The 23948-nt window shown below is 38.5% G+C and overlaps 1 protein-coding gene across 6 annotated transcripts in view; it reads left to right on the forward strand.

Annotated features, from left to right (window-relative positions):
* The window catches only part of BICC1 (BicC family RNA binding protein 1), a 291648-nt gene that overhangs the window by 142101 nt on the left and 125599 nt on the right, over positions 1–23948 (forward strand). For 3 of the 6 annotated variants that reach the window (XM_049645084.1, XM_049645085.1, XM_049645087.1), the window contains exon 1: positions 16149–17479. The exons of the other annotated variants lie outside the window; for them this stretch is intronic. In XM_049645084.1, coding sequence (XP_049501041.1) covers positions 17183–17479 — 297 coding nt within the window. In that variant the 5' untranslated portion in view covers positions 16149–17182. Of the gene's footprint in view, positions 1–16148; positions 17480–23948 lie in introns of those variants that run through there. 6 annotated transcript variants of the gene reach the window in all.

Raw genomic sequence — 23948 nt, forward strand, 5'->3', positions numbered from 1 at the left:
GTGCTGGGAGAACTGGACAGCAACATGCAGAAGGTTGAAACTAGACCACTTTCTCACACCATTCACAAAAATAAACTCAAAATGGATAAAGGGCCTGAATGTGAGACAGGAAACCATCAAAACCTTAGAGGAGAAAGCAGGAAAAGACCTCTCTGACCTCAGCCGTAGCAATCTCTTACTCGACACATCCCCAAAGGCAAGGGAATTAAAAGTGAAAGTGAATTACTGGGACCTTATGAAGATAAAAAGCTTCTGCACAGCAAAGGAAACAACCAACAAAACTAAAAGGCAACCAACGGAATGGGAAAAGATATTTGCAAATGACATATTGGACAAAGGGCTAGCATCCAAAATCTATAAAGAGCTCACCAAACTCCACACCCGAAAAACAAATAACCCTGTGAAGAAATGGGCAGAAAACATGAATAGACACTTCTCTAAAGAAGACATCCGGATGGCCAACAGGCACATGAAAAGATGTTCAACGTCGCTCCTTATCAGGGAAATACAAATCAAAACCACACTCAGATATCACCTCACGCCAGTCAGAGTGGCCAAAATGAACAAATCAGGAGACTATAGATGCTGGAGAGGATGTGGAGAAACGGGAACCCTCTTGCACTGTTGGTGGGAATGCAAATTGGTGCAGCCACTCTGGAAAGCAGTGTGGAGGTTCCTCAGAAAATTAAAAATAGACCTACCCTATGACCCAGCAATAGCACTGCTAGGAATTTACCCAAGGGATACAGGAGTACTGATGCATAGGGGCACTTGTACCCCAATGTTTATAGCAGCACTCTCAACAATAGCCAAATGATGGAAAGAGCCTAAATGTCCATCAACTGATGAATGGATAAAGAAATTGTGGTTTATATACACAATGGAATACTACGTGGCAATGAGAAAAAATGAAATATGGCCTTTTGTAGCAACGTGGATGGAACTGGAGAGTGTGATGCTAAGTGAAATAAGCCATACAGAGAAAGACAGATACCATATGGTTTCACTCTTATGTGGATCCTGAGAAACGTAACAGAAACCCATGGGGGAGGGGAAGGAAAAAAAAAAAAAAGAGGTTAGAGTGGGAGAGAGCCAAAGCATAAGAGACTGTTAAAAACTGAGAACAAACTGAGGGTTGATGGGGGGTGGGAGGGAGGGCAGGGTGGGTGATGGGTATTGAGGAGGGCACCTTTTGGGATGAGCACTGGGTGTTGTATGGAAACCAATTTGACAGTAAATTTCATATATTAAAAAAAAAAAAAAAAAGAGACTGTCTTTTTTCCATTGGATATTCTTTCCTGCTTTGTCAAAGATGAGTTGGCCATACGTTTGTGGGTCTATTTCTGGGGTTTCTATTCTATTCCATTGGTCTATGTGTCTGTTTTTGTGCCAATACCATGCTGTCTTGATGATGACAGCTTTGTAGTAGAGGCTAAAGTCTGGGATTGTGATGCCTCTTGCTTTGGTCTTCTTCTTCAAAATTACTTTGGCTATTCGGGCCTTTTGTGGTTCCATATGAATTTTAGGATGGCTTGTTCTAGTTTCAAGAAGAATGCTGGTGCAATTTTGATTGGGATTGCATTGAATGTGTAGATAGCTTTGGGTAGTATTGACATTTTGACAATATTTGTTCTTCCAATCCATGAGCAGGGAATGTCTTTCCATTTCTTTAAATCTTCTTCAATTACCTTCATAAGCTTTCTATAGTTTTCAGCATGCAGATCTTTTACATCTTTGGTTAGATTTATTCCTAGGTATTTTATGCTTCTTGGTGCAATTGTGAACGGGATCAGTTTCTTTATTTGTCTTTCTGTTGCTTCATTGTTAGTGTATAAGAATGCAACTGATTTCTATACGTTGATTTTGTATCCTGCAACTTTGGTGAATTCATGTATCAGTTCTAGCAGACTTTTGGTGGAGTCTATCGGATTTTCCATGTATAATATCATGTCATCTGCAAAAAGCGAAAGCTTGACTTCATCTTTGCCAATTTTGATGCCTTTGATTTCCTTTTGTTGTCTGATTGCTGATGCTAGAACTTCCAGCACTATGTTAAACAACAGCGGTGAGAGTGGGCATCCCTGTCGTGTTCCTGATCTCAGGGAAAAAGCTCTCAGTTTTTCCCCATTGAGGATGATGTTAGCTGTGGGCTTTTCATAAATGGCTTTTATGATCTTTAAGTATGTTCCTTCTATCCCGACTTTCTCAAGGGTTTTTATTAAGAAACGGTGCTGGATTTTGTCAAAGGCCTTTTCTGCATCGATTGACAGGATCATATGGTTCTTCTCTTTTTTTTTTTTTGTTAATGTGATATATCACGTTGATTGATTTGCGAATGTTGAACCAGCCCTGCATCCCAGGAATGAATCCCACTTGATCATGGTGAATAATTATTTTTATATGCCGTTGAATTCGATTTGCTAGTATCTTATTGAGAATTTTTGCATCCATATTCAGCAGGGATATTGGCCTGTAGTTCTCTTTTTTTACTGGGTCTCTGTCTGGTTTGGGAATCAAAGTAATACTGGCTTCATAGAATGAGTCTGGAAGTTTTCCTTCCCTTTCTATTTCTTGGAATAGCTTGAGAAGGATAGGTATTATCTCTGCTTTAAACGTCTGGTAGAACTCCCCTGGGAAGCCATCTGATCCTGGACTCTTATTTGTTGGGAGATTTTTGATAACCAATTCAATTTCTTCGCTGGTGATGGGTCTGTTCAAGCTTTCTATTTCCTCCTGATTGAGTTTTGGAAGAGTGTGGGTGTTTAGGAATTTGTCCATTTCTTCCAGGTTGTCCAATTTGTTGGCATATAATTTTTCATAGTATTCCCTGATAATTGTTTGTATCTCTGAGGGATTGGTTGTAATCATTCCATTTTCATTCATGATTTTATCTGTTTGGGTCATCTCCCTTTTCTTTTTGAGAAGTCTGGCTAGAGGTTTGTCAATTTTGTTTATTTTTTCAAAAAACCAACTCTTGGTTTCGTTGATCTGCTCTACAGTTTTTTTAGATTCTATATTGTTTATTTCTGCTCTGATCTTTATGATTTCTCTTCTTCTGCTGGGTTTAGGCTGCCTTTGCTGCTCTGCTTCTATTTCCTTTAGGTGTGCTGTCTGATTTTGTATTTGGGATTTTTCCTGTTTCTTGAGATAGGCCTGGATTGCAATGTATTTTCCTCTCAGGACTGCCTTCGCTGCGTCCCAAAGCATTTGGATTGTTGTATTTTCATTTTCGTTTGTTTCCATATATTTTTTAATTTCTTCTCTAATTGCCTGGTTGACCCACTCATTCGTTAGTAGGGTGTTCTTTAACCTCCATGCTTTTGGAGGTTTTCCAGACTTTTTCCTGTGGTTGATTTCAAGCTTCATAGCATTGTGGTCTGAAAGTATGCATGGTATAATTTCAATTCTTGTAAACTTATGAAGGGCTGTTTTGTGACCCAGTATGTGATCTATCTTGGAGAATGTTCCATGTGCACTTGAGAAGAAAGTATATTCTGTTGCTTTGGGATGCAGAGTTCTAAATATATCCGTCAAGTCCAGCTGATCCAATGTATCATTCAGGGCCCTTGTTTCTTTATTGACCGTGTGTCTAGATGATCTATCCATTTCTGTAAGTGGGGTGTTAAAGTCCCCTGCAGTTACCACATTCTTATCAATAAGGTTGCTTATGTTTATGAGTAATTGTTTTATATATTTGGGGCTCTGGTATTCGGCGCATAGACATTTATAATTGTTAGCTCTTCCTGATGGATAGACCCTGTCATTATTATATAATGCCCTTCTTCATCTCTTGTTACAGCCTTTAATTTAAAGTCTAGTTTGTCTGATATAAGTATGGCTACTCCAGCTTTCTTTTGGCTTCCAGTAGCATGATAAATAGTTCTCCATCCCCTCACTCTCAATCTGAAGGTGTCCTCAGATCTAAAATGAGTCTCTTGTAGACAGCAAATAGATGGGTCTTGTTTTTTTATCCATTCTGATACCCTATGTCTTTTGTTTGGCGCATTTAATCCATTTACATTCAGTGTTATTATAGAAAGATATGGGTTTAGAGTCATTGTGATGTTTGTATGTTTTATGCTTGTAGTGATGTCTCTGGTACTTTGTCTCACAGGATCCCCCTTAGGATCTCTTGTAGGGCTGGTTTAGTGGTGACAAATTCCTTCAGTTTTTGTTTGTTTGGGAAGACCTTTATCTCTCCTTCTATTCTAAATGACAGACTTGCTGGATAAAGGATTCTCGGCTGCATATTTTTTCTGTTTAGCACACTGAAGATATCGTGCCAATCCTTTCTGGCCTGCCAAGTTTCAAAGAGAGATCAGTCACGAGTCTTATAGGTCTCCCTTTATATGTGAGGGCACGTTTATCCCTTGCTGCTTTCAGAATTTTCTCTTTATCCTTGTATTTTGCCAGTTTCACTATGATATGTCATGCAGAAGATCGATTCAAGTTACGTCTGAAGGGAGTTCTCTGTGCCTCTTGTATTTCAGTGCCTTTTTCCTTCCCCAGTTCAGGGAAGTTCTCAGCTATAATTTCTTCAAGTACCCCTTCAGCACCTTTCTCTCTCTCTTCCTCCTCTGGGATACCAATTATGCGTATATTATTTCTTTTTAGTGTATCACTTAGTTCTCTAATTTTCCCCTCATACTCCTGGATTTTTTTAATCTCTCTTTCTCTCAGCTTCCTCTTTTTCCATAACTTTATCTTCTAGTTCACCTATTCTCTCCTCTGCCTCTTCAACCCGAGCCGTCGTTGTTTCCATTTTGTTGTGCATTTCGTTTAAAGCGCTTTTCAGCTCCTCGTGACTGTTCCTTAGTCCCTTGATCTCTGTAGCAAGAGATTCTCTGCTGTCCTCTATACTGTTTTCAAGCCCAGCGATTAATTTTATGACTATTATTCTAAATTCACTTTCTGTTATATTATTTAAATCCTTTTTGATCAGTTCATTAGCTGTTGTTATTTCCTGGAGATTCTTTTGAGGGGAATTCTTCCGTTTGGTCATTTTGGATAGTCCCTGGAGTGGTGAGGACCTGCAGGGCACTTCCCCTGTGCTGTGGTGTATAACTGGAGTTGGTGGGCGGGGCTGCAGTCCGACCTGATGTCTGCCCCCAGCCCACCGCTGGGGCCACAGTCAGACTGGTGTGTGCCTTCTCTTCCCCTCTCCTAGGGGCGGGATTCACCGTGGGGTGGCGTGGCCCGTCTGGGCTACTTGCACACTGCCGGGCTTGTGGTGCTGGGGATCTGGCATATTAGCTGGGGTGGGTAGGCAAGGGGGACGGGGGCAGGAGGGGCAGGCTTAGCTCACTTCTCCTTAGGTGATCCACTTCAGGAGGGGCCCTGTGGCCGCGGGAGGGAGTCAGATCTGCTGCTGGAGGTTTGGCTCTGCAGGAGCACAGAGTTGGGTGTTTGCGCGGAGCGAGCAAGTTCCCTGGCAGGAACTGGTTCCCTTTGGGATTTTGGCTGGGGGATGGGCGGGGGAGATGGCACTGGCGAGCGCCTTTGTTCCCCACCATACTGAGCTCTGTCCTCCGGGGGCTCAGCAGCTCTCCCTCCCTTTGTCCTCCAGCCTTCCCACTTTCCGAGTAGAGCTGTTAACTTATGACCTCCCAGACACTAAGTCGCGCTTGCTGTCGGAACACATTCCGTCAGGCCCCTCCGCTTTTGCCAGCCAGACTCGGGGGCTCTGCTTGGCCGGCGAGCCGCCCCTCCGCCCCGGCTCCCTCCCGCCAGTCCGTAGAGTGCACACCGCCTCGCCGCCCTTCCTACCCTCTTCCGTGGGCCTCTCGTCTGCGCTTGGCTCTGGAGACTCCGTTCTGCTAATCCTCTGGCGGTTTTCTGGGTTATTTAGGCAGGTGTAGGTGGAATCTAAGTGATCAGCAGGATGTGCGGTGAGCCCAGCGTCCTCCTACGCCGCCATCTTCCCTCTCCTCCCCGTTATTTTTATTTTAAAATAGTGTTGGACTTCCAAAAATGTTGCACAGAGCTCTGGCATTCGTATGACTCAGATTCGCAATTATTAATATTTTATTTAACTCTCCCCCTTTTCTGTTAATCTGTGTAGGCTTTTTCTGACATGTTCCATCACCCCTAAATGAGGAGGTTGGTACTGTTACCAGAGACAGCACAGTGAGAGAAGATGGGAAGGCGTGGACAATTGTCTGTTATTGTCAGGAAATCAGTGTTACACAAAACCACCATGCAATCCACACATCCCATTCCAATTTCATCAAATGCCCCCAGTAGTGTCTCTTTTTCCCCTGCCTGGGCCAGGACCATATGCAAGAATATGTGTTGAATTTAGATATCATGTTTGTCAGTCTTCTTCAGTTTAGAATCTATTCCTCTGTCTTTTCCCTGTTTCTCATGTCTTTGAAAGGCCTTTCATTCTGTACAACCCTCAATTGGAACCATCCAGTGTTTTCTCATGACCAGATTCAGGCCATGCTTTCCTGGCAGGAATGGCACCATGCTCTTTTCAGTGTATCACATCAGGAAACATATAGTGTCAATCTGTTTCACCACTGGTAAGTAATATTAAATATGATCACTTTCTCAAGTTGGTAAACAGTGCTTTCTCCATTATCACCATTATCCCCTTTCTGTTGAACTAGTATTTTGTGAGATGTTCCCATATTATGCCAATATCCTGTTCTTCATCAAATCTCCACCTGGCTTTTTTTTTTTTTTTTTTTTTTTGAGACTACCATGATAGTTACTGAATGATAATTATTTTCAATGTTTCATCCACATCTATTAGTTGATATTCTATAAGAAAGAACTTTCTTCCCTATTTATTTATTCATTTGCTTATTCATATCAATATGGATTTATGAATTACCCTTTTATTCAGTGGATTATAATTTGATAATCTCATTATTTTGATACTGAAAATTGTCCTAGATTTGAGCCTTTCCTAATTGATTCCTGTTTTTGTTTGTTTGTTTGTTTGCTTTTGACTCATTCCTATCATTCTTTGAGCATTGGGACAAGATGTTCCAGGCTTGTCTTTTACTTCCCTGTCCTGACCCTCCTTCTTTTGAGTAGATTATGGTAACTAAAATTACAATCTGGGTCTCAGTGCTGTCATTGCTCCTACACCCTCTCAGCAAACAGAACTAGGAGATGTATATGTGTATACATAATACACACATGTATATCTGTGCTATTTCTATACCTGTATCTGTATAACTTTAGAAAGATATGTTTATTCTGATAATTCAAATTGTAACCCAGTACCTCCAGTGCTTTTTCTAGCCTTCCCTCTTCTTCAGAAATTGAGAAAGCTGGCTCCCATTATCCTCAGTATATTACTTTTTTGTCCAGTTAATTAATTCTGCTTCATGTAATCAATATTCCAATCACTCAGGAATCCTCCTTCCTCTGCCACCTTTGTGTTCCCCTCACCTAACCCCTTTCCTTAGCTGCCAGGCATGCTGCCCAAGAAGCCTCTTCATAGCACCCCCTCCCATCATGGTGCTATTTCCTAAGTCTTTCTCATCTTCACGCCAGGGAGGAGGAGAAGGGAAGGGAAAAAGAAAAGGTCCTTCTAAGTGACTTAATGTGCTGTAAGTTGAAGATCACTGTATTTAACATGTTACATGCATTGTCTTTTTAAATTTCAAGCCATGTATTCTTTCCTCATGAAGTATTTGAGATTTAACAAATATATATTTATTGTCAGCTTCTCTTTTTATAATTTGTCCATTTCTCCCATACATGGAGTAGAGGTAAATTTTTACTAATCGTGAGACTATAGTGGGGTATTGATAGCTGGATTTTTATTTTAGTGTTTTAAATTTCCTTAGTGGTAATAGGATGTGGTTTCTAAAATGACATGACCTGGTATATTGGTAGCAACCTGGCACTGTCAGGTTTTTTAAGGAGGAGATTCTTTTCTTCAAATGTGTGACATTAAAAAGGCTCACATACTGATCTTGGACTTTTTTTTTCGCTTCTGAAATCTCTCATGCTTCTTCCTGCTTCTTCACCGAATTCAGGGGCATTGTCATCAAGAGGTTCCCTGTTCCTTCTCCCTGGAGCTTAGATATGGCATTTAAAGAGGTCAGGCACCCCTACCCTAATTGCACCCCCTATCCTAACCTCATTGCCTTCAGGAAATCTGAAGGGAGAAGTAGTCTGGAGCCACTGGCTTAGATTGTAAATACCAAAGCCTAAACCCCATTATAGTTAGAAGAATCCTAGGAGTGATCTAAAGCTAAATTCCATTGCTGTGTGATTCATGATGATCTAAGACTTTTCATCTGTTTTTCATTTTCTAAAGATTGTTAAGTTGGTTGCTATTATCGACAATGTTTAGGTTTAAACAATTAAAATTAAGGTATAGAGTTACCTTTGTATGCCATGCTCAGATTTTGCTCATTTGTTGGTACAAGTTCATTTATGCAAAGGTTATATGGCACAGGTTTACCTTAGATAATCTCTTACGTAGTGGAAAATACCTGAAGTCAGCTGGAGGGTAACTGAGTACTTCAAGTAAAAATTCACTTACTTAAAAAATTGGATTAAGTATTATTGAATTTATACAGATTTAAAATCTGATAGGATTTGGATTTTGAAATATGAGGCTTTGTAGTATGATTCGTTTGACCAAAGATTAAATTCTGTAACTTTGATTTGTTACAGTTTTGAAAGATTGAAATCAAGAAAGCAAAAACATAAAAATTAGAGTGGAGTTTGAAAAAAATTGGAAAAGTAGAGAAATATACTTTTTAACATTGAGAAAGTTCATATTTTGGAATTATAAATAATTGTTATGAAATATGAGGGATAAAAAGTTCCACCTCTTACATTCTAAATTTCTGTTCATTGTTTTCTCTGTAATGAGGTCCTTTGTGAGACACAGATGGTCATGCAGCTCTCATCATCCATAGTGTGTACATTTATGCTGAGTGGCAGCTGTCATATAGTGGGTCTGAAGCAAACTTTAGTGACTCTGGAATTAATTTTTAGCCCCTCTACAGGCCAGAATACTATCAACTCAGGTCATGAAAATATCCTACCAAAAGGATATAAATGTCCCAGTGGGTTATAAAAAAAAGTGAAGATAGTGTTAAAGTGCAAAAATTGTATTTTTTTCCTGAAATTATCTGCATGAATTATACTATCTAAAATAGATTCTTTAACAAAATGGTATTTCATGTCATTTTTTGATTCTGGAAAGTGTATTTATTTTTCATAGGAATAGTCTATTTTAAAATGCCTGAATTAAGAATGAATTAAACTTCATGTTTTCCACTAATGATAAGGAAGCTAAGTATAAGACTTTTAACTAAAAATGGGAGTAATTTTGTTGTCCTTTAGTTCTTATGTCAGAAACATGAAACCAGAGGTCAGTTAAGTCTCCATAGCAATCATCTCTGTTTACAAGATGAATAACACATTTCAGTCCAGATGTCGGGAAAGTTCTTAACAAGTGAAAAAACAAAACAAAACAAAAAACACTCACCAAAAATATCAGGTGTTTTGACCAGAAACTAAGCTAGTACTTTGCATTACAATGAGGAGAAGGTGTGACATTACCACTGATGACTCCCCTGGCTTCTTAGGTCTTGTCTATGGGAATACAGGAAAGAAATGTTTTGTTGATTACATTGCAGTTTCATATGGTTCACCCTAATAAATTTGTAACAAACTAGCATGCGAATATATAGGATATTTTGTGAGAATCTGGAGTATTGAGTTCTGACAACATTCAATCAGCATGTAGAAAACTTGTATTAAATGAGTTTTTGTTGCATTTGTTCCCATCACTTCTGAAAATTCATACTTGTGCAACTAAAAGAAACTTTTTTTGGTACAGTGTCTGTAATAGTGCCTGCTACATTGTGGGCGCTCAGTAAATATTTTTTGAATAAACAAATGAAAGATATTTTTATTTGTATTTACACGTCTTGAAAATGCAATTTATAAGTTTTTATTAAAAGAACAGTTTCCTTCCCATAAACTTCCAGTACCTGACAGCCGCTGATCTGTTTCTCTCGCTGCAGTTTTGCTTTTTTCAGAATGTCATATAAGTAGAATCACACAGTGTTTAGTCCTTTGTGTCTTAACTTAGACTAAATCTTTGGGATTCATCTAGGTTGTTGAGTGTACCAATAGTTTATTGCTTTGGTTCTGAGTAGTAGTCTGTTGTGTAGATATACTAGAGTATTTCTTGTTGGTCATTCACCAGTGGATGAACATTTGAATTGTTTACATTTTATAGCTATTATAAATGAATGTGCTGTGAAATCCACATACAGGTCTGTGGACAAATATTTTCATTTCTTTGGGTAAATGCCTTGGAATGGAATTGCTGGCTCCTTTGGGAAGTATATGTTTCATTTCAATCAGAAAGTGGCTCTACAATTTTGGATTCCCACCAGCAATGTATGAGAATTACCATTGTTTACAGCTTTTTCAGCACTCGGTAATGTCTTTCTTTTTAAGATTAGCCATTCTAGTGGATATGTAGCAGTTTTTCATCATGGATTTATGTTTTTTTGAAGATTGATGTTGAACAGTTGTTTATGTGACTATTGGCCATTCTTATGACTTCTGTTAAGTGTTCAAAATTTTGCTACTATGTTGTTGGGTTGTTTACTGAGTATTAAGAGTTTTGGATACAAGTCTTTTATTGGATATATGATTTGTAAGTATTTTTTTTTCCCAGTCTATGACTTTGTTCTGCATTTCAAGCATTTTTATTTGATCCTTTACATAGTTTTCATCTCTCTGGTAAATCCCTCACCACCATAAGCACATGTTAATCTTTTTTTTTTTTTTCAATTAGATTTTTATCATATTTATAATGATTTTAAATGTCCCTTATTTTATTTACAATACCTGGGCCATATTGGAGTCTGGTTCTGTTGACCAGGTCATCTGTTAGCAATGGTTTAATTTTCCCTTTTTGTGTTTAGTAATTTTTTAACTGAATATAAGGTTTTGTGTCCTAAAGAACAATAGAGACGGGGTAAATAATACCCATAAATGGCCAATTCTGTCTTTCCTTCAAGGCTGTTGATATAGGCATTTGTGTCAGTATTATCAGTAGTTGAGCTAGATTTGAATTTTGTTGCTGCTATAGTTACTTTGAGGCCAACACAGACTTCAGATTTCTCCAGTATTAAACTACTAGTACCTTGAGCTTAGTAGGAGGTCTCAGTGCATTAGGGGTTTCTCAGCATTCCTAATCTACCCTCGGTTTTCAGTCCACACTGCATACCTGGGCCCCCAGCTCTCTCCATGTTCTTGCTTCTTCACCAGCAGTGGGCTGCTGCTGCTGCTGCTGCTGCTGCTGCTGCTTGTTACTTGGTGCAAGGTTCTTGGTGGGTGGAGGGTGGATTGGTATGCCCCCTTCTCCCCCAGCCTCAGGTTTAGGTAGGTCTTATGTACCTGAGCTTTAGGAAAGGGACTTACTCAGTGTTCCTGTCCTTATAACTAATTATTTTTAAAATCTGCATGATTAGTTTTGATAGTATCTTGTTCCTTCAACATACTTGTAATAAATCACTACTCATGGCTTTTCCCCTTGTACCTGTAGGGATTTTTTTTTTTTATTGTAAGCTCATGTACATTAGAATTTTATCCATGAGACTTCTTTGAACACTACTTTTAAATTGCTTTAAAATTTTTTTAATTCTGTCACCAAGAGTGCATGAATATAGACTTGTATTTAGGAATTCTCAGGAGACGTTTTTCTTTTTTCTCATTCCACTGAGGCAAAGCCAGACACTCATTTCTACTGTTGATCACTAAGGGGGAATTTATATTTCAGTCTCTGGGTGGGGCTTTATGTGTTTCTGTTGTGAAATTTATTTTCTGTTCTCTGAACTTGGTTTGTTAAAATCCACACTATAGGCCATGAGGTAAGAGACATTTCTATGGCAAATGCTGACTCTAGCCTTCACTTATTTATTTCTTATCACTTCTGATCTAAGGAATATTCTTATTTAGCAAAATATATTTTTATTTAAGATGTTTTCTACTTAAATAGCTTTATCTGAATGTCCAGCTTACCCTTTTCTACAAGCACAACTTGTATATGCTGTCTTCTCATACCTTTGGTGTAGCAGTTGATATAGTATATCATAATCACATGGTTCTTTTTTCTTCAGCCAAAACTAAAATTTTAATAGGTTGCTGAATGTGACTTTTTAGTTTTTGAAACCCCTGACCAAGCACAGAGAAGGTGGGGGGTGTAGTATAAAGAGCTTAGACTTTTCATTTAAGTATATATTCAAATATATTTGAGCTGGAAATACACCAGCATTTATTAGCTGTGTGACCTTGAACGAATTACCTAGTTTTTGAGTCTCTTTCTTCACCTGTTGAATGCAATATAATTCCTACCTTTTTTAGGACTAAATTAGAGTGTGATTATTGTACACCTGAATCTAGTATAACACTGTATGTTAACTGTACTGGATTACAAAAATAGACTGATTAAGCAAGGCAACCTACATAAAACCTCCCTGTCATGTCACATAGTAGGCATTCAAATGTTAATGTTGTCATCTTCCTCTCTTAAATACCTGGCGAATTATTCCCTATATTTTTCCCTTGATTTATTCCCTGCAAGGAATTTTATTGTAATTAATTAATTAATTAATTTAATGCTTATTTATTTTGAGAGAGAGAAGGAGTGCATGTACAAGGGAGCACGAGCTGGGGAAGGGCAGAGAGAGAGGGATAGAGAGAATTCCAAGCAGACTCCATGCTGTCAACACAGAGCCCAATGAGGGGCTCCATCTCATGAACTGTGAGATCATGTGGGCCCCAAAATCAAGAGTCAGATCGTTAACCCATTGAGCTACCCAGGCACCCCCTTGCAAGGAATTAATAAAATAGTAAAAATATCTCAGGCATTTGCTCATGTTTAATCTCTCTTCTGTATTTAATAAATAACCCCCTTTGACAAATATATTGGAAGTGATGGCTTTTTCTGACTTTTCAATAATAAACAAGAGGTTTGTGATTAGGGCCAATGGAAAATTCTCAGTTCAGTTCAGCTTGTCAATTTCAAGGAAGGCACAGATTATTACTTACCAAACTAGAATTTTACTTTCTAATTAATTGCTGTGAGTTTGTACCTCTGTAGATTATAAACAAGATATAGAAGGAATTACTTAACTCTCTTTGGCCTTCTAGTCCTTTAAAAGCTAATTTGTAAAGTAGTATCGTAATAGCATTGTATGGTGACAGATGGTAGCTAACACTTGTGCTGAGCAGAGCATAAATGTACAGATTTGTGGAATCACTGTGTCATACACCTGAAACTAATGCAACATTGTGTGTCAACTGTACTTAAGTAAAAAAAAAGGTAATTTGTTAAGAATGACTTAAATTTAGTCTAGACACACAGTTTCTTACTAGCTACTATGATGGTTCTTTACCACTTGTTATGGGAGCACAGTAATATATTTTTTTTTATTTTTAAGCAAAGATGTCAGGCATTTGAGGGAATTTTATGAAGTCAGTTCTCATTTGTTCACTGTAATTATGAAAAAGTACAGGGTAAAGTCAATGCTCTAGTTTTAGGAATTAGTTTTAACTTCTCTGTATGAGATTTTTCTCCTTTAAAAGTTAGATGTGTTATCAGGTATCTAAAACAAAACTTTTGGGGTGCTTGGGTGGCTCGGTCAGTTAAGTGTCCAACTCCTGATTTCAGCTCAGGTCATGATCTCACAGCCATGAGACTGAGCCCCTCATTGGGCTCCACACTGAATGTGGAGCCTGCTTGAGATTCTCTCTCTTTCTCTCTCTCCCTTTCCTTCTCTCTTTCTCTCCCTCTCCCCTGCCCCTTCCCCACTCGCACATGTGCTCTTTCTCTAAAAAAAATTTTTTTTAAGTAAAACAAAACTTTTAAGTACTCTTTTTTTTGGGGGGGGGGGCAGAGGGAGGGCAACTCCCTTCCCTACCTTCTTGTGGAATGAGTGAGGAATAGTAAAATTGGATAAAGACAAGGAAGGGTAGAGGTAGAGGGAAATTAGGAAGTCTGACCATCTGTTACCCGTCTCTAAAAGATCAAAATCACCTTTTAATGTAGTTAAAATATTCAGTTAAGTCTTTTGTTTTGCATATGAGTGTCAGGTGACTTATACTGATAAGAACATAGAGCTAGTTAATTGTAGAGCCAGGAATAAAAGCCTCTCCAGACTCAGCTGTGTGATCCTAAGCAAGTTCTTTAATCTCTCCAAATGTGCTTTTCAAGTGTCAAATGGGGATCATGCCTGCTTTGTAAGGTTGTATGGAGAAAGTGGAGCTCATGTATATTTGTGTTTATGAAGTGCTGGTGCATACCGGCTACTCAATAAATGGCTTTTTCCCCACTGTATCATCTTGGTTTGCTGTAAATTAATTTTTTTGTGAACATAATAAATAATAAGTTTGCCAGTAAACACAGAATTGAAAATTTTATGGTCTTTCACTTTTTAACAGAATGTACAGGGTACAGACTGGGAGTAAAACTTGGTTTAAAAGATTCCCTGAATCATTTTAGCTTGAAAAAGTGGAAGTTTTACATTATCTTTAGACGCTCTGATTTTGATCAGTGCATTATTGCCCTGGGTCAGATATACCAATTTATACAAAGAGCATTCTCAAAGACATTTCCTTGCCTTTTCCTCTGTGAATTTTTCTTATGTGAGCTTTGATGCTCACTTGAATGACCTTATAAAAGAAAAGGAAAATATCAGTGATGTTTAAAACTTACACTTTCCACTCAATTTTTTTCCAGATAAATTTACAATGTTCTGCATCTCACCTTTCTGTTTGACCCTGGTTGAAAAACTCAAAATTTTCCTTTAGCACAACAGCCTGTATTCCACTGGTCACATTTGAGCTTTTACACCATTTCATTTTTTCCTTTTAACAAACACACATTCCAAGGATTGCATCAGTTTAAAATGGATGGAGTGAGTTGACATTCTCTTATTTGGGAAAACTTGGTTTTATTGATGAAATGGAGTTTGATGTTTGTTTACCACATTTATGGAAAGCATTTTGCTTTAGGCTGGTTACAGTGTGCAAAGCAAAACCCAGCAACTTATAAAACAAGATTTCTCTTCCCTCTCTAAAACTTGTGGCTGTACCTAGTTCAATATTTTTTCTGATCAGGCCAGGGAAGAATTTAAAAACTGAGAACTTGGAATTCAGAGGGATACATGCACCACTGTATTTATAGCAGCATTATTTACAATATCCAAATTATGGAAGCAGCCCAAAGTGTCCATTGATAGATGAATGGATAAATGTAATATTATTCAGCCATAACAAAAAAAGAAAACTTGCCATTTTCAAGGACGTGGTTGGAGCTAGAGAGTATAATGCCAAGTGAAATAAGTCAAAGGCAAATACCATATGATTTCACTCATATGTGGAAGTTAAGAAACCAAACAAGCAAAAGAAAAAAAAAAAGACAAACCAAGAATCAGACTCTTAACTATAGAGAACAAACTGATGGTCACCAGAGGGGAGGTGGGTAGAGTGTTGAGAGAAATAGGTGATGGGGATTAAGGAGTGCACTTGTGATGAGCATTTGGTGTTGTATGTATGAAATTGTTGAATCATTATATTGTACATCTGAAACTAATATAACACTGTATGTTACCTGTACTGGAATTAAAATTAAATTAAAAAAAAAACTGAGGACTTAGAACCAACGTTAGGCTCATTTAGCTATTTCTTTTTTTCCTTTAACAGTGGGGCTCTGAAAAAGACATAGTATCTAAATGTTTACTTGAGAGATTAATATACCTTTCTTTTGACGTTTAAAGGTATTTTATTTATTTTTGAAAAATATTTAATGTTTATTTATTTTTGAGAGATACAGAGACAGAATGTGAGTGGGAGAGGGGCAGAGAGAGAGGGAGATACAGAATCCGAAGCAGGCTCCAGGCTCCGAGCTGTCAGCACAGAGCCCAACACAGGGCTGTGAGATCATGACCTGAGCCGAAGTTGGACAATTAACCGACTGAGCCACCCAGGCGCCCCTAAAAGGTATTTTAAAAGTTTAGTATAGGGTTGCCTGGGTATTTCACGGTTTGTGAGATGGAGCCACATGTTAGGCTCCACACTGGCAGCAAGGAGCCTGCCTGGGATTCTCTCTCTTTCCCTCCCTCTCTCTCTCTCTCTCTCTCTCTCTCTCTCTCTCTCTCTCTCTGTCTCTGTCTCTCTTTCTCTCTTTCTCTCTGTACCTCTCCCTGGTTCATGCTTTCTCTCTCTCTCAAAATAAATAAACATTAAAAAATGTTTTGTACAGTTAAAGTTTAAGTTGATGGCATGTACAGTAAGGAAAGCTACTTGTCTTAGAATATTCACCAGACTGTATGTTAAAGACTTCGTGTACTGAAAATGAGCAACAAAATATCCCAAGCATAGTGTATATGAATATGTAATTCAAACACTTGTGCTACTAAGTGAAAACTCTTTTCTTATAGTAGTATCTATAGTTGTGCTTGCCATGTTAGAAACTCTGTATCACCTGAAAATAATAAATGAATGAGAGTTGATTTTGAGCTTTTTAATTGGTAGTTGGTTTTGAAAAATCATTTCATAAGCTTTAATTAAAGGGATAATTTGAGCCAGCGCTCATGGTGTGGCCTGTGGTCTGTTAAGAACAATATTGTTGCTATGTCTCCAGAAAAGAGCCAAGGAAAGGAAGATGGAAAGAGATTGGCTGCATGGGAAAGGATTCCTCCTCTGCCTTATTCTCCACTGGCTGCTTCAAGGAAGAGGAGACCATTTTACTACCAATCACTCAGGCTTTGACCAGCAGTGGGGGGAGTCCCTATTATTTTCTAAGCAGTGTTTAACAGAAAAGTTTCCATCCAGCCATCAACTACAGGATCCCCACTCATGTCTACATCTCCATCACCCTGTCTGACATCCTGGAAGTGGGTGATGCATAGCTTTAACTGATGACACAATTCCTGTGGCTAATTATGGTCTGGTACAATCCATTCATCAGGTGGAATCCAGAGGAATATGGGGGCATCAGGAAGCTCAGCATGGCAACTAAGGAGCTATGACTTCCGGTTATCTTCATTGAGTTCATAGATGTGGATTAGGTACCTACAGGTCACATGGCTTATGTCACCTGTGAAGGTTGCAGCAGATTAGATAAACCAGTGTGAGTCATCAGCAAATGTAATATGGACTATTTTCCATTTACCCTTTGATGAACAGACCTGCACACTCACCTTCAGCTCTTTCATCTCAACAGGTAGCCATCAAGGCACATCCCAGCCTATATATGATGAGGCTTCTGGTATCCTTCTGGTATCCAGTGGCTTTCTGGCTGTCATCCATGCCTTCAGCTTCTACCTACCAGCAGAAAGAGAATCATGCCCCATTCAAGACAGCACTGCTACCGGACTACACTGTCTTTCTGCTTATGACAAATGACTTATTCCCAGACATTGGCATCCCCCTCATCAGTATCTCCTTTGCCCTGTGTTCTTCTCTGATGGTGCAGGTCAGCCAACTGGAGACCATTTTTATCACCTCCCTGCTACACACCTGGCTACCACCCAGCTACCACCCATGAGTTGGTGGCTCTAATGCTTGTTTCTGCATTGTACCAGCCCAAAGAAATGCTGCCCCACTGCAACCCAGAGGGGAAGTAAGGGCCTGTGTCTCATTCCTATCTGCCTGCCTGGCCCTAAGGAGCCAGTGGAGTTGGTGGGGAGGGTTCCTGGTAACAAGGAGGCAGAGTTAAATGGATGCTCTGCATCAGCAAGGGCCAGTAGGAACACAAGGCTCAGAAGCAGCACCTGGGAGTGCAGTTCAGCCACAGGATGGACATTGTGCTCTTCCACCTCTGCCTGCTCTTTATGGCCTCTTATCATCATGGTCACTGTCCTCTGGAACACTTCTTCAGACGCCCACCTACAAACCCCAGTCTTGAGCTTCTCTTGCCTCTAGAAACCATCCAGGCTCTCATGCCCATCCAATCCCAGCCCCTAGCCTCAGCAACCACCTTGTTGTTTTTAACCCAGTCCTTCCATGTGGTTTCAGACCAGACCCAGGTAGTTCCCAGAACTTCACTCTAGAAGTTACTGAATGTCATCAACTCCCCTCAGCTCTCCCATGAGTTCTGCCTCACTCCTCAGGATTCCAGTTCCTAAAATACTTCCTTGGTTGAATCACCCTCAGTAGGCCTCATTTCAAGGGGAAAAAAAAGACAATTTGTCTTTATTCTTTGAGGATAAATTTTTAGTAAAATGCAACTAAGTCTCTAATAATTTTAAGTAATTTTGGTTGCTAATTTTTGCTAAGAAAGACCTAGGGGTTTTCTTTAAGGAAAAGAATTTGGGTTTGATAGTGGAAATTAAGGATATAAACAGTATTCCTAGGGAGACATTTAAAAATACATTAATGAATAACAATGTGACATTTGGTATGCCAGTGATAGTTATTTCCTTATTAAATGGGTCCTAAAGAGCTACCAAAGTATGGAAGTAAGAAAACAGTATACCTTAAAATGTTACATGATTCAGAATGACCATTATTTTCCCTGTATTAGCTGAAATTTTCCCGTTTCTTTATTCTGAATTATCATGGTTTCATTGCTTAAAATGTGGTAAAATATTTCTATTTAAGTATTTTTCTGCAAAGTACATATTTTAGATACTTGGTAATGATTTCAAATGGTATTAAAATGATAATATTTCTTTGTGATTGAATTGGTTATGAATTCTATAGTAGTGAACATTTATAGATTCACAATAATAGTGAAGACGTGAAGGAAAAGGAGGAGGAGGATGTGTGCTTGAATCTATTATTGTTAAGTTTTAGTTAGTGCTTTCAAAGAAGTGCAGATTAGTTACTTAAAGCTTTTCTAACATTTTATTATAAAAATACAAAAAAGTTGTAAGACTCAGGGAATACCACATACCCACTAATTAAATTTTACAATTACTTCTTTATATTTGCTTTATCTCATATGGATGTATCTATCCTTCTATTTATTTATCAATCTATCTTATTTTTTTGTTGCATTTCAGACTAGCAAGCAGACATCAGCACACTTCACCCCTTCACCATGCATACCAGTAATCAGCATTCAATATTTGGAGTGTTTTGTCGTTGTTAAAGTAAATGTACTCTTCATTGTTTTTTGACAAATGTGTACATCTGTGTAACCCAAACTCTTATGCAGATATAAGCCATTACCATTACTTGAAACAGTTTCCTCCTATCCCCTCTCCCAGATCCACCCCCAATTTACTGTATCAACCACTTTTCTGAGTTTTTTCACCAATGATTGTTCTAGAATATTATACAAATGGAAACACGTGGTATGTACTTTATGGTATAAGGCTTCTTTCACTGAGCATTATGTTTGTGGGGTTCCTCCTATCGTTCATATATCAGTAGTTTGTTCCTTTTTAATAGTGAGTTGGATTACATTGCATATCACAGGTAATCTGTTTCCCTGTTTATGGACACCTGGCTATTTCCTGTTTTTCACTATTATGAATAAGCTAGTGAGAACAAGTCTTTTACTTGCTGGGTATTTATTTACACTTGGTTGTCTCAGGAACTTAAAAATTAGAATGTTAAAAATTGAACTTACCCAAGTGTTTAGCTTTTCCACAAGTCCCCAATTCAGTGAGCTATACCACTATTCACAGTGTTGTCCAGGTCGTAACCTTGGGTGTCATCCTTGACTGCTTACTGTCCCTGATCTGTCATGCATAACACATACAAAGTGCTGCCAGTGCTGTCTTCACATTTACTCACTCTGCCATAGGCCATAATCATTATCTTGCCCAACCCCGTATTTCAGGTGGATTGTCAAAACAACTTTCTACCTAGTCTCCTTGCCACCTGTCTTGACCCTCACTTCATTCCTTTCTTCAAATTACTGTCAATGATCTTTGAAAAAAAATACACATTGGGTTATATTACTTACCTATTAAAATATCTAGTTTCCCAGTGCTCTTAAGATAAAAAAGTAAAATCCTTATCCTACTTTGCAAGTCTCTGCATGATTGAACTCCTCCTACATCTTACCTAGTCTCATCTTTCTAGCTGTGCTGGGTTTGCATCTCTCTCATGCTTTTCTCTTTAGATCCTGCCCCCCTCTGTCATGAGTCAGGCTTTCTAGTTGGACCACCCCCTTTTCACACAATTGTGTTCTGTTGGCTCACATACTAAAGATAAAAACTGCCTATGTTAGTTGAGGTTAGAGTTGTCTATGGAAACAGAAAATCAAAGCAAACCCAAATGATTGCTATTTAATAAGTTGGAAGATTACGTCTCATAGTACAGGCCTGGTGTGGTGACAGTGCTTCCCAAAGACTTAGCAAATCAAGGTGCTTCTGCCTACACATTTTCCTACTCCTAGTTTATGGCCCTTATCTTCATAATCCAAGTTGGAACCACAGTCTAGTGAGCTGGATGGAAGAAGGGACAGAACATATTGAATCATGGGATTCCCTAGAATCTCCTAGCATCCCTAGGCAGAACTTAGTTTTCTGGCCATCCCTGTCTTCGAGGAAGTCAGAGTACTTAATTTAGGTGTCCATGTGCCCAGCTGAAAATTGAGGGTTCTAATTGGGAGAAAGTGGACATTGGAGTAGGCTCCTTAGAACTGTCATATCTCCCTTGGCATCACATTCTTCTCCAGCCACCCTCCTGTTTTTCTGCTTTTTGTCAGAGTCAAAACTTCTTAAAAAAGTCATCTAATCATATTCTACTTCTTAACTCACTCCAACTCCTGCACTTACCCTTCCACTGATGTTTTAAAATTCCAAGGGATACTTTGAAGTCTTTCATTTGACTTAATTTCTCAGGAGCTTTCAGTTCTACTTTCTTTAAGGAACTCTCCTGTGTGGGGATTAGTCTGGAGTTTTCCCTTTGTTCTCTATGACTTCCTCATTGTCTGCTACCATTCTGGAAGCTCATTCCCTCCCTGGTGTTTTCAGCATCTCATGTTCTACCCAATGTCTAAATGTTGGAATTCTTGAGGTTTAGTTTATTTTTTTATTAAAGTCACACTACGTAAGATTATTTTAACCATTTTTAAGTGGCATTAAGTATATTCACCCTGTTTTGCAACCGTCACCACCATCCATGTTCAGAACTTTTTCACCTTCCCAAAGCGAAACTTCGTGACCATGAAACAATACCTATTCCCTATTCCCCTGACCTCCATTCTACTTACCATTCTACTTTGTCTCAAGGTTAGTTTCACACCCAAATTAGGAGGACCTTTGTTTTTTCTGTCTTTAGTAGGTGAGAGTCTCAGATTCCATGATCTAAAATATCTAATTCCAAATTTATAGTTCCAATTAAATTTTTTTCCTTCTGATCACTAGATTCTTATCACCTTAGCCTGATATTTCCACTTGGCTATAAATCTACTAGAGTGGCTCATAGACTTCAAAAATGTAACTTAACTAAAACTTTTATTTTCTTAGTCTCATTTGGTCTCTTTCTTTCTTCTAGTCTCCGTGATTGCATGAGCCATGTAGTTATTTGAACCAGAAACCTGATTGACAACTTGATAACTCCTCTTTCATCACTCCTCTCCAATCAAATCAATCAGTAGTCTTGTCAGTTCCACCCTCAGTATATGTTGATTTGCTTCATTTTTCTTTGTCTCTGCCATCCTGACCCTTCTTCACGCTCCCATCATCTCTTGCTGGACAGTTGCAATGCCCTCCTAGCTCTTCTCTCTACTCCCAGTCCTGCCTTCTTCACTGTGATCTGTAAAAGACAAATATGGTCATGTTCCTCCAAGGCTTAAAGCCCTTCATTGCCTTCCTAGCTCTTTATATTGAGATCCAACCCCCTTATCGTGGATCTTTGGACTTGGCCCTTACTTCCCTCTCCGCCTAACCTATTGCTGTTTCCTCCTGCTTTCTGGTTGCCTTTCAGGCCTTTAACACTGAGTTCCCTTCTGCTTCAGGGCCTTTGTGCTGTATTGTACTCTCAGCTTGCAATGTTCTTTATGTTTTCCTTGGCATCTTTCAGTGACGCTCTCAGAGAGGTCGTCTCATGTAGTATAAAGTACTGCCCCTCTTACTGTTCTGACTCAGAGCATCCTGTTCTTTTTTAACCCCTACCACACTTAAAAAATGATTTCTTCCTGCTGCCTTTTCTTCATTTCTCCCAGTAGATTTATTTTATTATACCTGTTCATTTCCCCCAGTAGATTATAAGTGTAATCAGGGACTATTTAAATTCTATTCACTATTTATGCCTAATGTTTACTGCAATGACTGACACATATCTGGCATGCAGTAAATATATTTAAAAATGAATGAATGTTGCTCCCTCTCCCAGGCATGATTTTCATTACCCACTTTGATGTAACTATGCTTCATATTGTGGCTCATTTCATCAAGGCATAGCCTTCCCTTGATTAATAGACTACATGGCATCTCTATGTTAGGTGAGATCATTGCAACATGTAAGTTTCTTTCATGAAACTTCTTACACTTTGTAGTTAAGGGTGTAAGTGTTGGTTGTTGGTTTCCCTGAGTATAATATCAGCCTTGTGAGAGCAGTGGCCATAGCTGTCCATCGTTGTTGCTCGTAGGTTGAGCATAATGTCTCATACTTACCTTGTTTGATAAATGAATGAATGCATAATGGTAAAAATATACCTCACCAACTGGTTCATATTTCATAATATAGGATAATTATGCCATTTTATCAGGTGTGAATAGGTTTTGGAATTTGAGTTGTATCGAAAGAATCTTAATTCCTTGAAACCAGCATTTGGAAAGTTTGGTGGTTTTTAATTGGATTCTTTTTAGATGTTTAAGAACCTGAAAATTCACAAGGGAAAAACTGTTTGAAACTTTTATTCTAAGAATTACATGAAGACATCTGAAATATTGCCAAATCTAATTCTACACTTTTGCAAATGAATGAAACCTTAGTATATCTGTATGTTTGTCTTTCCAAGTCTCCCTTGTGACATCGTTAGTGCACTTAAGTCTCCGGAGTAGCTTCTTTGGAAATTTTCATAATCAATTAAAATAATTTTTGAAATGTATAAATCCTTTGAATATTACTCATAACTTTTTATGAGCTCTATACTTTTTCCTATATCAGAAATATTTAAAATTACTTTTGCAGAAAAATACATTTATAGTACAGTAGATATTTTCTGTCATGCTGTACCAAATTCAACAGGGTAATACTTTATTTTTCTGGCATCCTCTTGGAAGTGTTAATTTAACATTAATTCAGGAAAATTTAGTGGTTTAAAAATTTCTACCAAGTGCAAGGGAATTCACATATAACCTTGTATGAGGCTTAATTGATCTCAGCTTCCCAGCAGCCTTTAGCCCTGGGCCTCCCCACCAAATGCCCTAGACCCGTAGTCAGGTGCTGGCTTGTAAAGCTGCCTGTTCCTTCTTCCTAAGATCAAAGCCCAGCTCTTTATAAAATGCCTGGGGCACAGAATTTTCTGATTCTGATAGAAGCACCATCTATTCACTTTTTGAGTATTACCACATTCTGTTATTTCTCTTTTAACCCATCTCAGGTAAACAGAAAACAAGAGAATGGCTTGCTGGTTGTATTTGGTATATCAACATTTAGTTTAGGCCATATCATATTTATCTAAATAGTGATTTTTAAGTAAATTATTTAGCTGCATTTTAAAATTAAGGAGATTTTACATGCCAGTCTGGTTTGATAGCTTTTCTTGGAAAGTTGGAAAGTCTGGCTACTTTGGGCCAGTGTCTACACATGCTGGTTGGAGCTAGTGATGTGTCCCTGTTTGCCACATGCTCTTCCACTCCCTCTTATTCTGTGACGGTTGGTGTCAGTGCACTGTTGGTTTTCTCATGGTGGAGTAATTCTTGTACTCATATTTATAGATCAAGGGGAAATATGAATAAGGGGGTGGTGAATTTCAGGAAAATGAGAGAAAATGTATTTGTTTGGGGCAATGAATAATCTTTGTTTGTCTATTTGTG

This window comes from Panthera uncia, chromosome D2 (assembly GCF_023721935.1).
Source record: "Panthera uncia isolate 11264 chromosome D2, Puncia_PCG_1.0, whole genome shotgun sequence".
NCBI lineage: Eukaryota > Metazoa > Chordata > Mammalia > Carnivora > Felidae > Panthera > Panthera uncia.